This window comes from Stegodyphus dumicola, chromosome 10 (genome assembly GCF_044657685.1).
Source record: "Stegodyphus dumicola isolate Sdum_Otavi_A_Nest chromosome 10, ASM4465768v1".
Taxonomy (NCBI): domain Eukaryota; kingdom Metazoa; phylum Arthropoda; class Arachnida; order Araneae; family Eresidae; genus Stegodyphus; species Stegodyphus dumicola.
In genome coordinates, this window is record NC_140777.1 from 159,262,019 (window position 1) to 159,279,179 (window position 17,161).

General features: G+C 30.0%; 1 protein-coding gene across 6 annotated transcripts in view; it reads left to right on the plus strand.

Moving 5' to 3' along the window:
* The window catches only part of SPoCk (secretory pathway calcium atpase), a 253,313-nt gene that overhangs the window by 173,501 nt on the left and 62,651 nt on the right, over positions 1-17,161 (plus strand). For all 6 annotated transcript variants that reach the window (XR_015043598.1, XM_085825761.1, XM_085825757.1 and 3 more), the window contains 3 exons: positions 115-210; positions 340-429; positions 16,426-16,530. Coding sequence is in view for 5 of the 6 variants with exons in the window: in XM_085825761.1 (XP_085681887.1) it covers positions 115-210; positions 340-429; positions 16,426-16,530 (291 nt within the window). In the remaining variant the exon portion in view is untranslated. The remainder of the gene's footprint in view (positions 1-114; positions 211-339; positions 430-16,425; positions 16,531-17,161) is intronic.

Consider the following 17,161-nt stretch of genomic DNA (forward strand, 5'->3'; position numbering starts at 1 on the left):
TACATTCAACAGTTTGTACTAATAGTAATATTTTTTGAAAATATAAATTTTAATGTGCAATTAAAATTCAAGTGTTGATTTATTCATTCTAACACATACTTTGAATGTTTCAAGGTCAGTGGTGTTGGTTATTGTGAACCTGGACAAGTTTGTATTATAGAAACTGGAAATAATGCTCAACAAATGAATTCAGTCATGTGTGCTTTGGAGGTATTTATTGAATACTTTGTATCTGATAGTTTGCTATTTTAGTATATAATGTTTTATAAAAAAAATTGATTTTATTATTATTACTATTTTTTTTTTTTTTTTTTTTTTTTTTTTTTTTTTAACATGTAGGCTGGATGTGTGTGTAACAATGCTGATATAGTGAATGATCAGTTAAGGGGACAACCAACTGAAGGTGCTTTAATAGCTGCTGCTAGAAAGGTATTTTTTATTAGTCATTAAGTTGCACAATACGTTTATTACAGTAGAACTCCAATTATTTAGACTAAATGGAATTGTAAGTCAAATGCATATCTGCTAGTAGTCTAAGGAATTACATTGCTGATCACTGAATTAGATTCAACCTGGGCTCAGATTTCAGCAAACAGGTTAATTCTAAGGGCATTTCATGGTTTCCCTTGTATGTGGTATGAATATTAGACAGTTTTCCATAGAAAGAAGGTATTTCTCCTGTTAGCATTCCACCCACAAATACTTTACTCTTATCAACTAAGCAAACAATAGGCCAAATGTGTATTTGTATTGTGATGCAAATTAGAGATTTATGCATTTGTTGCAAATGAGAGATTTATGCATTTGTGCACTACTGTTAAAAACAGATATAGTTTAAAATTTATTTTTTCTTTTATGTTAAATTGTTTATACCAAACTGTGCACTCATTGGCAAATATAGTTCCATTTGCATTTTTTCACTGTGTTTATATTAATATGCTATTAACTTTGCTTTTATAGTTATAACTGTTTTCTTTTGAAAGCTAATTAATGGTGCATATTTAACTCAAAAAATAATAATAAATAAATAAAAGTAATACTAATGCCTACCTCAAGAATGAAAATACAATTTGTTTTAATGGTCTTGCATTCCTATCATAATAGCTTTTTTGTAGGGTTTGTCTCTTCAAAATGTTATTTATGGTCTTCATATCGTTTACCTTGGATGAAATTCTTTTTTATAGGCATCAAATCCATTTACTTTTCTTCCAAACATCAATTCTGAAGGTGACTTAATTTCATCTGAAATAGAAGAGTTGTGATATTCCAGTAATACTAAATATGGATCCTTGTTGTCAACTATAGATTTTTCTAGCATTCGCTTAAAAGTTTGAATATGTCTTTCAACCATTCCATTAGATTGTGAGTAATTTGGACTTAAAGTTCTGGTTTCAAAATTCCATCTTCTTGCAAATTCCTTAAAGTTCCTGCAACTATATTGTGGACCATTATCCGAATATACTATTTTTGGAATACTATGTCTTGTAAAAATTGATTTCAATTGCTTTATCACTGCTACACTTGACAAATCTTCCAAATGTCCAATTTCAACATATTTGCTAAAATAATCTATAACTATTAGATAATCTCTTCCTTGAAAGTAAGAGATCTGTTTCCAATACTTCCCATGGACCATCAGGTATTTCTTTAGATATCATTGGTTCTTTAGCATTTTGTAAATGTAAGCATGTTTGACAATTCAGTAATCCAAATCTTCAATTTCTTTTGACATTCCTGGCCAGTATAATATTTCTCTTGCTTTGATCTTGCATTTTAGTACTCCTAACTGCAGGCATGAAAGTTTTCCACGTTTTTGCGAAATTCCGCTTTTTTGAACGTCACCCGGTCTGTTTCTGAGATCGATGCAGAACCCTTGAGAAATTACGACCGGCAAATGTATGTGTGTGTGTGGGGGGGGGGTTAAATGGAGGACATGCTCTCTCTCTTCCTCTTTTCTTTGTAAAAAAAACTTTACATCATGCCAAAGATCGTGAAATGCGTTGTTTCACGTCAAGTCGAAGTAGGTGGGGCTTATGTGGAAAGGCAGAACTAGATGCGTACGAATATTGAATCAAAGAAGAGCAAGCAACCGTCAAATGAGAGCTGACTTCAATAATTTCAGTGATCGGTGCTGGCGCCATTTGTCAGACATACAGATACCCTACTGATGTTATCCAGAGAACGTGCGAGTTTTAGCATGTGTAAAGTAGCATGCTCTAATTGAGCATAGATTGTTATGTTATTTCTTTTTTGTTTGTTGTTGTAAGTTTTTCAGTATGAATATCTTAAATCTGAATCATGAGCACAAAGCTCAGCGTATAGATAGTGAAGAAAAAAATAAGTTCGGATTTGCGTGGCTGAAAAACAGCGTAAAAGTTCATGTGAGTGGACAAGAAATGGAAGTGGTCGTTGGCAGTTGCATTCAGAAAGTGGATATCAGTGGAAAAGGGAAGTGTGCATTGTGTTCTGATCTAATATATTATGGAAAAAGGGGATATGTTGCTATTAGCAGCCATATCAAAAGCAAAAAACATTGTGGGAGAGAAGTAGTGAAAAGAGATAATTACAGGATGCCATCATCATATTCATCTTTGACAGACACAAACGTAAGCATACAGGAGAGAAAAATAGAAGAAAAATTAGCAACTCCAAGTATTCCAATTTGTGATAGAGTTTCCAGCTTAGAGGGTTAACTGCTTGGAGTTATAGCTGAAAATAATTTGCTTTATACTGTAGCACCTGTGATAATTGATTTCGCCAAAGCAATGGCATCTGATAAGAAGGCACTATCACAGCTCTCAATGGCTCGCCCTACTGCTTCATATAAAATAAGATTGGGCTTCACAAAATCATTTTTCAATAAAACTGTGAACAATTTTAAAAATTTTAAATTTTCATTAAATATTGATGAAGCTACAAGTAGTAATCGAATGAGAGTTTTGTGCATATTAGCCAGCTACTTTTCTACAGAACACAATAAAGTAGTGGTCGAGCATTTAATATCTGTTAATGTTTTTAATGTGTCTGCTGAACAACTATTTCAAAAAATTGTGTCTCTTTTTGACAAAAATCAGCTGCCATTTGAGAATCTGTCTGTTTTGATGGATTCATGCAATATAATGAGAGGATCAAAGTCTGGATTAGAGGTGAGACTTCGTAATGAGAAGGCTCCTCATTTGTTAGATATTGATGGAGATTCTTGCCACCATTACATAATGCATCCAAGGTATTTTCTAAACCATTTTGGTGGGTGGGTAGAAGATTACCTGCGAGATATATATAATGACTTTAACTGGTCTATTGATTTAAAAGAAAATTTAGAGGAAATATGTGTGATTTCAAATGTCAAATATACTGCTATTGAACATTTTATTAAAACACTGCTGGCTTTCCATATATGATGTTACGTTGAGTAATTTACTCATGCTTGATTGTTTAACCATTTTTTTATTATGGATTTTTAACTCAGCATGATAGGTTATTATATTTTAATATATGTTGCAGTATCTATAACCAAAGAAATCTGAGCAATGAAAGCAGAGAACATATTAAAGATATCCACAGGTATTTACAGCAAAAGCATTTGACAAGTGATGGGATTAAACGAAAAGAAAGAATAATTTCAAAATTATTTTATGACAGGAAAAAACTGCAATTAATTATGCATTTTTATGTGTCTGTATTGCCATTATTAAAAGAGTATGTCTGTCTATTTCAAATGAAAGAGCCTTTAATACATAAATTGTATGATGAACAGAAGCAGCTATTTATTGATTTTTTAGCACCGTTTATTAAGTCAAAATTTCTCCAAAATAAATCTATCTCAGAAATTTTGACTTTAGATATTGCAAATGAATCTCATCTTTTATCCCCAAAGAATATGTATTTAGGAGCAGCTACAATTGCACTTACTTTAAAAAGATTTAGTGAAACATATGTTAAAGATTTTTTTAAAAATTTCACTGAAGCTTTCATCAGCTGTGCAAAATATCTGCAAAAGACTTTGCCATTGAACAACCCATTATTAAAAAGCATATCAGGAATTGATCCTACAGCCAGAGGTGACCATAGTATCTTACTTAAGTTAAAAAGATTGCCTGAATTAATCCAGAATGTTTTGATACAAAAAGCAAAATTTCATATAATTTAGAAGTGCATAAATACTAAATTTAAATATTAATCTATTTGCTTTTGATAGTTCTTCCCTGAAGTTAAAATATGGTTTTGCCAGTTCTGGAACCATACATTTTTCATCTGGCCATCCAGTTTTAATTAATTTCCTTAAAACTTGTAGTTTTTCATCTTTTTCTGTTTCCAGTTGAAATATTTCCATTTCGTCTTTAGACATTGGTATACATTCTACAACCAATCCAGCATGAGCTTCTACGTCTCCTTCAAAGAAATCAGATCCTTTATCAGTGCATGATCTTGATAATGCATCCGCTGTAAAAAATTCTTTTCCTGGTTTATATTTTATCTCAAACTGATACGGCTATAATCTTTACGCATTCTTTGTAACCATACAGGGAATTTATTTAATGGCTTTTTGAAAATTGATTCCAGTGGTTTATGGTCACTTTCCACTGTAATATATTTTCCAAATATATACTGGTGAAGTTTCTCACACGTAAATAAAATAGCTAAAGTTTCCTTTTCAATTTGAGCATAATTCTTCTGTGTATCTGTTAATGCCTTAGATGCATATGTTACTGGTAAATTATTCTGCAGTAAGACTGCTCCTAGTCCTTCTTGAGATGCATCTACAGATAAAACTGCGAGCATATTTATACCATAATACTGTAAAACTGGTGCATATTTATGTCATAATACTGTAAAACTGGTTTATTAACTAAGACATCTTTTAATCTTCTAAATGCCTTTTCATGTGTAGCATTCCAGTTCCAAATAATTTGTTTTTTCAACAAATCTCTTAAACATGATGTCAATTTTGATACACTAGATATAAATCTAGAAACATATGTAATCATTCCTAAGAAAGTTTCTTATTCTCTCACATTTTTTTATGGTTTTATATCTAGAATAGCCTTAATTTTGTCTTCATCTGATTTTAAACCATCTTTAAAAACTATATGTCCAATATATTTCACTTCATTCAGCCCAAATTTACATTTATTTAAGTTCAATTTAACATTCTTTTCTCTGGCTCTGCCCAACTACTTCTTTAATCGTAAATCGTGTTCTTTTTTATCTTTTCCCCAAACTAATAAACCATCTATATATATTTGAACTCCTTCTAAATCACTAAAAATTTCAGAAAAACTTCTGGTGATGAACTCAGTCCACATGGCAACCTTAAAAAGCAATATCTACGGCGTATAACCAAACGGCGTATTAAATGTAGTAAATTCACAACTTGAATCTGACAGTTTAATTTGCCAAAATGCTTTGTTTGCATCTAAAATACTAAACACCTGTGCATTTGTACATTTGAGGTGAAATTTCTTCAAATGTTGGTATGTGATAATGTTCTCTCAGTATATTTTGGTTAAGGTGCTGAGGATCTAAACACACTCTTAAATTCAAACAAATTCTTACTAATGAATTCATTAACTTTCTTTATAATACCATCTTTTTCCATTCTTGCCAGCTCCTTTTTTAATGAATTTAATGAGCTAAATGGAATTTTCCTACAGGGCTGTATTTTACCAATAGCTCCTGGTTTTAATTTAATGTGATATGTATATCCAGTTAAATTCCCTGTTTCTTTAAATAAATCTTGATATCCTTTTAAAGATTCTGGTAACTTTTCATTGGAATCAGGATGTAGTCTACAAACCCTTTGTACTAGGTTTAATTTTTGCAATGTAGGTAAACCTAAATAGCTGGAACAGTTTTATCACATGCTACAACTTGAAACTCTACTTCATCCTTGTCCCTTTTCAATGTTTCACATAATAATTTGCATTTTCTGACTACATCAAATGTAGTGCCATTGTAATTATTTAAAGTGATTTTTGATTTAGTCAAACATTTATCTTTTAAATTTAATTGTTTAAATTTAGGCAATGGTAACACATTACACTGAGCTCCAGTATCCAACTTAATAAATAAATATTTAGATATGTTTAATTTTAGTTTTTCAAACCATTCTGTTTTATTTCTAGAAAATGGATTTGTATCTTCTACTGACCCTAAAATATATTCATTACGATTATTATGTAACTCATGCTCTAAGTTATTCTGTACAACATTAACATTTTTATAAGTGCACATTTTAGAAAAGTGATTTTTCTTTTTACAGTACAAGCAAATCTTATTATAAGCAGAACAGTTGTATAACTTATGAAAAGTTCCACATTTTCTACATGGTTTCGGATTATTGTACTTATTTCCTTGATGGTTTGAAGAAGATTTAGTACTTGACTTTTTTCCTCTGAAGGTCAAAATTTATTAAGTTTGATCGCTTCTATTTTATTTTCTTCAGTTAAAGTTTTCAGCTGAAAATCTGCTAATTCTGAAGTTCTGCTTTACACATTTTAATACATTTCTCCAATGTTAACTGATCTTCCCTTAATAATCTTTCTTCAAAATTTTTATTTAGAATTTCACTTACTATTCTATCTTTTAATTCTGAAAATCCACAGTTGCTACTTAATTTCTTTAAATCTGTTAAAAAATCATCAAACCATTCACTTACATGTTGTGTTCAACAGAAAAATATATGTCTATCAACGCTTTCGTCTGCTTTCTCCAACACTTCACTTGATTTGTCTACATCCTTCTTATCTTCTTTACTTAAATGTATTTAACTTTTCAAGTGCTTCTTCTCCAATAATATGCAATGAATTAGCTACTTTAATTTCAGGTGATTTAGTAATACCACCAGACGCTAACATATAAATTTAGAACTCGTTTCCATTTCTTCCAATTTTCGCTTAAATTACCTTCGAAATTTAGATTACTTGGTGGCTTTAATCCATCCATACTTAATTTAAAACTTTAAATAGTTTATATTTACGTATTTTTAGCCACTTCAAATAGTGTTTTTGTTTAGAATGTTTTTATGTTATTCATAAGTGACGCTGTATGGTTCTTTAAATAAAAAGACCTTCTCAGTGATGATTACATGATGTACACAAACACCATTTACTGTGCATGTTGAAGGAAAGAAAATACCTTCTCATTCTCGTATAAAATAAAATCCGTTTAATCCTAGTACACAGTGCACACAGGATTTGATGACATTATGATGAGTAGTAAACTGGACATTTATGACGAGCGGTTAAATGGGTTGGTCGTGTTGGCGACAATTTTTAAAATGGTGCAAAGGCCGTATGGTATACTAGGATTTTACCACAAAATCTTAAACATTTTTTTCCCTTTTAGTAAATGCCTTATTTGTCATTTTGCAATAAAATAAAAAAATAGTAATCAGTCATTTAGACTAACCATTCAATATTCACCAAAATATTATTGATTTTTGTAATTCTGTTTTTAATCTTTAAGTAATTAACTTTATTTTAATGTCATTCGTATCAATAAATGTGTCTTCCTTCTAAGTTTATTTATTATTAGTTAATAATACTTTCAAATTTCAGGCAATTTTCTCTGGCTTACCCCTGAAACTAATTCTAGCAGTATGATGACATACCATCACGAAATTTAATGCACATATTTTTTGTGTATGTATGCTGCTAAATATATTTCTTCCCTTCGTTCAGCTGCGAAATTTCTGAAAAAAAAAAGTCCAGATTGAACAGATTGTAATCTCAATCTTCAATGGAGATAACAACTGCTATTATAGTTATAATAATGATGCTTTGGGGGTTATTTATATATATGTAAGTCATATGTAATTGGCAAAGTTTTGTGTTTTCAAGTGGTACCATAATTAATTTACCTCTCAGTACAGCCAATGTGCACTACGCGAACAAACTGTAATTTTATTAAAACATGCTTGGAAAACCTGAAAAAAGGCAGGGAATTTCATTCTCCTGCTTGAGTGGCAGCCCTGAATATTCAATTTTTGTTTTCAATCCCTGATGATCTGTCTCAGGTCACTTTGGGATGTGTTAATATTGATGTTACATGTTTTCATGTGCACAGAAAGAATTGAACTTTTTTGATTGCTTAATGTTGATGTTAACTCATCAACTGCACACGAGAGAAATAAAATTTTTTGACTGCTCAGTGAACTCTCTCAGATTATTTTTTATTATTCTCATTTTTGAAAATATTACTTGCTTGGGGTGTTTTCCCTCAAAATTGGATTGAAATTGCACAGTTAGTGCAGTGAGACTAAGTGTACAAGCTAAGATTAAATCCTGGTGTCCTACTGGCTTGTACACTTCTACCTGTAAATGTAAAGATTGATCAACTGACTGCATCTATAGTGGTTTAATATAGAAATGTCAATTTATTTTTATTTTCTTAAATACAAATGCATGTTTTAAGCAAAGTTTTTTATAATTGTAATATTTTTTAAAGTTGCAGTAGTTTTTTTAGTAATTCAGAATGGCAACCCCCCTGAGGGGGAAAGAAGAACCAAAGTATTTAAAATAAAATGTATTCTTGAAGTTATTTTTTCTTGTTTTCTTTTTTACTATATAAGAAAGTAAATAATTATTTTAGGAATACCTCCAGCTGCGGCTATGCATCCATGCCACAAACATTTTTTTCTTCGTTTTTCTGAATCATATTAACCAAGATCCTGATGTCACTGCTAACGCATGGAATAATAACCAAAGAAAGCAACTCTAGCCTTAAACCTCATTCATCTCATCTTAAAATTAACATCAAACAGTTCACAAAACTCAAATTATAAAATCAGATCGCAGTAATAAAGTTTATAACATTTTAGTTTTAAAACTTAGGATTCCCTTTCAAATTACTTTTTAAATTTTTGTCATCCACGGTTTCAAAACAAATAATTGAACATTTTTATATTTTCTAGTATTAATGAGTTAGTATATTTGTGTGTTAACTGTTTATGTAAACTTTGTAAATAAATATGCCAGAGAAGTAAAAAATTTAAACAAAAATCTTGAATACAACTCCAAGCAGAAACTATTATATTCATGTGTTAACTGTTTATGCAAACTTGGCAAATAAGTATGCCAGTGGAGCAAAAAATTTAAACAAAAATCTTGAATACAACTCCAAGCAGAAATTATTTTTGCAGTTATCCAGAGCAAATTATTCAGGTACTTTCCTCAATTTACATCCAAAGTATAAACAGTATAGTTGATGGGGGGTGGGGAATGTGGCTACACTGAACACTCAGTAAACATGAGCGTTGATCAACTGACTTGTGTCCACAAGACACACATTCATCTTTTCTAACATAAGATTATAGGTGCTCTATAAAAAATTGGCATATTTTACCATTGATTGTTACACATTACTATAAACTAGAATATCTTCAAAAATAGCAAGACTTAGTTGCAGTTAATTTGATATTAGATGTGTGCTTAACTGAAATCAGTATTTGCTGTTAAGCTTCTGACAAATGAACTGGCTGTTTGTATGAAAATTTTCTTATTCTAATACAAATATGAGTAAGTTTCCCATAAAAAGTCAGATAGTTATGTACTTTGTTTTTGTGATGCAAAGCTAATTTATCGATATTTGAATCTATGTGTGAAAAATCATTTTCATCTTTCAATGAAGAATTTAATTTACTCTAAATGATAGATAAAATTAGTTGCTTGTAAAACAGTCGTATATTTTTCCATATGAATGTGCACAAAAAGTATATTGCTTATAGATTTCATATCCGCTTAAAATAAATGATGTTACAATATCATTACAAAATTTGTTAAATATTTTGAAACTCTTTAGAGTCTTCAAAATATGATAAAAGTGCATTGTAAAAAGAAAGCTGGTGCTATGCAGTTTCAGTCAAAAGTAGACTTTGAATTTGAATGATAAGAATGAAGTAAAAATTATTAAAAATATCTTCTCTAGATTTATATGTAATTACATGAACAGTTTTAGGCTTAAAATAATAGGTAATAATTTTAGGTAATAAAATATTACCAAAAATCTGAGAATTTGTTTCTAAAGCACTCAAAATGTATGTGCTGCAAGTTTATAAATAATGGCAATAGAAAAAAAAGGGGGGAAGAAAGAAAAGGGGAAAAAACAGAGGGAGACAGATAAGGATTTCTAGAAATATAAAGGTTCAAAATAAAGTTAAATAACTTACAAAATCCTATGATGATTTAATTGAAAATGCTAAAAATAGTAGTAATTTAATCATCTATTGTTGCTGAATAAAATAGCTTAAAACATACAATTAAAAAAATTAATTCATTTTTAGAAGTTAAATCTGTAATTAAAATACAGTGAACCTTCTTGTGATTTTCTCTCAGAGTGACTAGTGTTTCTCGAAACATAAACAAATTTTAATTCTATCATTCTCTAAAAAAATCACCTCCAATGGGTATGTATGTATGCGATGAAATGATTTTGTTTGTTGCAGTTAATTTGATATTAGGTGAGTGCTTAACCAGTTATTTTTCAGTTGCAACTGGATTGAAGTTATTAGAGCACTGAAATGTTGATTACATAAAAGAAGATGCTGGGAGCTTTTGAAGAATTAAAAATCACTTGATAATCCAGAAATATCTTTATTGCTTGTTGATTATTATTGTATCACAATGGGGACAATCTGCACCACACAATTTTGATTATGGCACATTACATTTTTAACAGTGTATAGAAGCAGCCAAGCAAAACACATCCTTCAATTAGCAAGCATAGGCATAAGAAGAGAGTTCATATATCATAACCAGAGTATTTATAATTTTCAGGGTGCTTTATTATTTTATTTTATTTTTTTTTTTCACATTGTGGTTGCCTCGGGAAAGTGAAGGGGATATACTTACATTAGGAATTTAAAGGTCTGTTGTCAAAATACTCTAGCTATGATATACACATTCTCTTTTGCTGCCGCCGCTTGTTTGTTAGTTGAGAGATATTTCTTGCTTGGCTGCTTCTGTTCATTGTTAAAATGTAATGCATCATAGTCAAAATTGTGAAGTGTACATTGTTTCCATAGTGATGTGCCATGGAGTAATCAACAACTAATAAATATGTGTGTGGATTATCAGGTGATTTGTAATTTTTCAGAAGTTCCTGCCATCTTCTACCATGTAATCGATATTTCATTGCTTTTCTAACTTCGGACCACCCGCAGCTAAAAAATAGTTATTTTTTCTAGTCAAGTATCCATCTAATATCAAATTGACAACAACAAATAAAATTATTTCATTGCAATTTAATCAACAAGGATAGCATCTGTCTCGAAAATCCCTGCCTGAAAGTTAAGTCGTCTGTGCAGACTGAGCCCTCTATTTTAAGACAGAAGCATGCAAATGACAAGGTTTAAAGCTTTGCTATGAAAGCTAATTTTATTTTATTCTGCATCCATAGAAAACATCACTCTTGATCTATTCAAGAAATATAGGTCCAAAATTAATCCAGCAATGTATTTACATTAAAAGTGACTTAAAGTGTTTTCAGGAAACATTCCAAATCGTTTCAACTATGCAGTCACAGTTTCAGTGATTATAAAGGTCATTAATCTGGGTATAGAATAGGTGAATGGCTTTCCAAGTAGTGAGCACAGAATAAATTTATTTTTGCATCCTCTCTTCATTGTTAATATCATGTCAATCAGTCAAAAAAAAAAAAAAAATAAATAAATAAATAAATAAAATAAAATGAAAATAAAAATCCAAAATCAGTCATCAACAGATTCATTATTATTTTATTTCAATAATAATGTGCTAATTGACAGTCATTTCAGTGAAATAAAAATCTATTGTGCTGTGAATTTTAAAATTTTACATCAGGTGTTTTGTGAATTTAAAAAAAAATTAATTTGTGCCACTAGTAATATTGTATAGAAATTGCTAATCATTATTATTATATTGAAAATCTGAATACATAATGCTAATTCTTCGTACATTAGATTAAAAGTGTATCATTGTTTTATGAAAGTGATGGATTAAAAATTATATTATGATAATATAAATTCAAATTTTCCTAATTTGGTTTAACAAATTAAAGAAGTTTTTATTTAGGGATAGTTATTAAAGTGATTAATATATTTTTGCATTTTTATTTAAATATCTTTAAATTAATATTTGAATTTTTTAAATTATTTCAACACTGAGATTATTGTTTAAAAATTTGAATTCTAAAAAGTTCTAATTATTTAAAGAATGAAGTGAATATAAACTCTGAAGGCTTCCAGCTTATAATTTTTCATATATAATAATTATGTTTATAATGACATGAAATTTAAATATTTTTTAAATATAGGTGGAATGTATAAATATAAAATGGAATACTTTCAGTTCATTTCCTTTTTATCTGAAAGTGTTTTCTTTAAATTATTATTGTGCTGTGAGGTAAAATTATGTTTACTAAATTTCTAAGATGTAGCTTGATTATACAGGTTATTTGCCTTGAATATTAATTTTTTTTTATTACAAGTACATACTCTAAAGAATTGTATGGCATAAGAAGTAAAATCAAACTTTGATTTTTCTTTATATACATTATAAAAGCTAGTTAGTTACCTTGTGTAAAGGAATGAAGGTTTTTATTTTGATTGTATTTAAGCATCCCAAAGCCACCAGCAAGTTGTTATGCTAATTTGCTTATAGAGGACCTGTCCATCAAAATTTACTATTTAAGAACATGTGATTTTGTTTCACAATGCATAAATAAGTACTAATATTGTTAGAATTTCATCAATGTATAAATGAAATATTTTAATTTTATATTGATTATAACACTTAGTTTTCGTGAAAGGCTAACAAACTTTTAAAATTTATTATGTGATCTTCAAGCTACATTTCGCCAAGAACTTTCAAATTGGACTCTAAGTTTTATTTATGGAGGGATATTTTATTAGTATTTGTAAATTACATCTTTAAGCCATTTATTTGTTTTCTGATTGAAAATTGTAAATATTGTACAAAATTTCCCTTCCTTTGTTAACACTGTAATGCTTTTTTCTGAAAAGGCTTTTCTGTTGCTAAGCCTTTTTCTCCTTGAAGGCGAGAGTAATATATAAGGTATAAAAATGTGATGTAAATTTATTAACAAAATAAACTTAAATAGAACCAATTTGAAATAGATTATTCAAATTTATAAATTTTAGTTAAACCTGCTTCAAAGGATACACTTTACTGTGTCACACTGTAACTTGTTACGTCACTCTTTCAATGCACTGCAAAATCTTTAGCCCAATTACTGCTCAGAATTGACACAAAGACATTCTGACCATAAATATGATCACAGTGAGTGAGTAAACATTGTAAAAGCATTAGGTTATTTCGAAGCAGGAGGGATGAAAAATGAGCAATGCCCTTGCTGGGATTTGAACCACGTACCTCTTGAATATGCGCTGAGTATGCTGACCATTATACCACAAAGGCATGCTAAGGAAGTGGGGGAAAATACCTTATATACTCCCCCTTTTAAAAGGCGACTGGGGATTAAGGGATCCGGTTGCCAAATCCTGGTGGTGGAGAATTATCATCCACCAACTTTTTTAGTTTGAGCGCCACTGTAGAGCCAGTAGGTTAATTCGAAGCAGGAGAGAGAAAAAATTAGCAATGCTGGGACTTGAACCATGGACCTCTCAAATATGCGCCGAGTGTGCTGAACAGTACACCACGAAGGCATGATAAGAAGGTGAGAGACATACTTTCTAACATAAGCTTATCCAATGCTGCTTGAGTAAACCACATTTCTTGCTTCACCTTCCTTCTCTATTGTTTAAAATGTAAAGTTTGTAAATAGAAATGATGGGGTGTCTTTAGTAACCCTAGTTTGTACTAGTTTTAAGCAAAAATGTATTTTTGAATAAAAAGTCTCGCCTGTGCAAAATAAAAATATGGTTTCACCATCAAGCCACTTGTTATTGTCGCACCAGTTGTCATCTATACGACAGTTCTATCAGTCATAACAAAGGGTTGAATTGGTTTTCATCTTCTGCAAAAACTATGGCTCATATATATCTATGCATATACAAATTCAATAAAGATATAGAGAAAATCAAGGAAATTATCTCCTAGGAAATTTAAAGTGAAATTTGGAATGCAAAATTATTTTGTGATAAAAATTGGCATTTAAGGATACATTTTATAAAGCTAATGTGCACTATTATGGAAGTTATAATTAATAAAGGTACAGCTATGTCAATTAAAATGTGAAATAGATGAATAAAACAGAAATACTAGCTGATTGCAGGAAATGTTCGCTACTTATCAAGGGGTTTTGGAATCTCTCCGTACAACCGTCATGTGTACGGAAATTCATAAAAAGTGTGGGGGGATGTGTATGTGTGTGTATACATATATACAGATACACACCTAAAAATATAGGAATATCTTTTAAAAAATTTATTTAGAAATTATCTGTATAAATAGTATTCCCAAAAGGGATAGAACTGCCTAAAATAAATTTTGTGCAAAATATATAAACTTTATATATGAATGGGAAATAGCCTATGCCTGACTGTACTGCCTCATTTTTTGTTGTGTCATTTATAAATTGTTTTGGAAGGTTAAAGCAGTGTTTTAATTGCTTAGAAGACATGCGTTTTCATGTCTTTTGTTTTCATATATTTATACTGATTTGTTAGTTTCCTAGGTATTATAATGTATTTTAGAAGAATTATTTTTATTCTTGTGAATGGTTTAACAAAAATAAAGATGATAGGTTAGCTTTTAAAGTCTGAAGTATTTTTTTAAACTATGTTTATATATATATATATTTAAGAATCATTAATAAATCAATTTATGTACTGTTTCAGGTGATATAATGTTTTAAAATATTAAATAATACCATTGTTTTTAAATGAATTTATTTGGTAGATTCTTTTTTCTTTCTATATTTATTTTCTCATAACTTCACTTGTTTATTCACATGATATTTACGTTACGGTGAAACACCGAAATCTGGAGAATGTCGACTTTCACATAGTCTCTTGGCGTATGTCCGAAATATTTTCCAAATACTCTTATTTCTGACTTACACCAGTCAATGTCGACATTCACCATGTACTAATGGTGAATGTTGAACATATAACAATATTATATTTTCTTCTCCGTAATTCAGTCGCGAATAAACGCACTTGAGACTTGAAATAAGAACTTAAGAACATGAGAACCTAAAACACACAATACATTCAAAATGAGAAAGGAAAATAATAGAAGTTAAAAACTTAATTATACAGTATGTTCTAAATGAGAAAATAAAATAACAGTAATAAAATACTTACTAAATTATGTGATTCAAATCTTATTTATTGCAACAACTTAAACTATTATGGCACTTTATGACCTCTCTTTTCGACTTTCACAAGAGCATATCTGTGATTGTTGACATACACCGGTGAGGGTCTGAATATACAAGAATGTAGTGAAATATTCGGTCTTTCACCGACATATTTGGTGAATGTTGATATTCTCCGGTGAAAGTCGACATTCTCCAATTTCGTTCTTTCACAGTAACATTTATATAACACATAATTTGCCAATGTATGTGCCTTTTATTAGAAAAAGTGTTTTTACCTATTTTTCAGAACTCTCCCCAAAAATTTCAAATTTTATTGTTATTGGCTATTTTTATATAAACTAGCTTTTCTTCTGTATATTTGTTTTCAGAGAAATGTACTTTTACAAATTGTTGTTACAAATATCTATGTCTATATATAAATATTGTCAGTGAAATCATATGTGAAATCATTTTATCTTTTGTACAGTGCAACATAAAAGCTGTGAAGCTCTGCTGGAAAAATAACATTACAAGGGCAAATCTATTGAGACATCGCCAAGCTAGTGATAGTGTTGGCAACTAATTTTATAGTGATAAATCGCCAAAAGTCGCAAAATTGGTGACTTTGGTCTAGTTCCTGTATTGGTTTTGAACAACTAACTAGTAATTAGTGTAATAATAATTAGTAATTGAATAACTAGTTAATAAACCAGTAATTGGTTCTGATGTTGAATAACTATAATTGATCCCTGTATATAACTGTAACCATATCCAGCCCAGATTTTCCGGTGCCTAGGGAAAAACTATATAAGATTGAAGTGAGCATCAGTTCTCAGTTTTAGGTCAGAGTTGAATACACAGTGTTCAGAGGTCTCTGTGCGAGCTTTGCTCTTTAGTTGTGTTTAACTTTCTTAGTTGTCTGATATGGCAACTACTGATTGTGGTCTGTAATATTGAGAAGAGCTGTATGAGTACTTTTGTGGAATTGTAAAGTGTTTCTTTTTGGAAAATAAATTTTATCATGCTATCATTGGTTCTGTGTGCATTCAATCCATTACAAAGCCATATGCACATAGCAATATTGAGAAAGTAATTTTTAAAACTGTTTTAAAGAATAAAAACTTTAAAAAATATATATTTTATTTATTTAAATTTTTTTTTTAGTTGGATATGCATGCTGTCAGAGAACGTTACACACGTCTACAAGAAATACCTTTCAGTTCTGAGCAGAAGTTCATGGCTGTTAAGTGCCTTCCAAAATTTGGGCTTGTAAGTAAATTTTTATCATCTCCAAGTTTAACATACAACTTTGAAGTCTCAAATCTTGACATTTATTTTTGTGCTGTTATTAAAACCCCTTAAGGCACACATTAATTTCTAATTTTCGGCCAAAAAATCACCTATTTTTTTTTCTTGCATAATCATGCCAGGGTTAGCTTCAAATCGAAATCTCGGTGGTGCAATGTTTGGTTGATTTATACTAATTTGATACCAATTCCTTGCTATATCCAAAATCTCGTTGTCATTATCTTCCGATTCACTTCCATCACTCAAGAAATCATCACTCTCATCGCTGAAACTGTCTGATAAATTGGCATATTCAAAATTGTCATCGTCAGAGTCGCTCATTATCAGATAACTTTTTTTAAATTACAAAAACACTTAGTAATATAATTTGCAGTTAACTGCTTACTTTTATTATATTTACGTAATAAAAATGGATATATTACCTTTTCCACACCAAACGACTACTTTATAGCAAAGAATTCCTAGCAAACTTATAGCTAATCATCAAAATGCACCACGTGATTTACACAAGAAAAATGCTGAATAGTGGTGCCATCTGTGTCAAATAAGTTTAATTATAATCTAGCCTATTTATTTTTACTGGAACGGATCT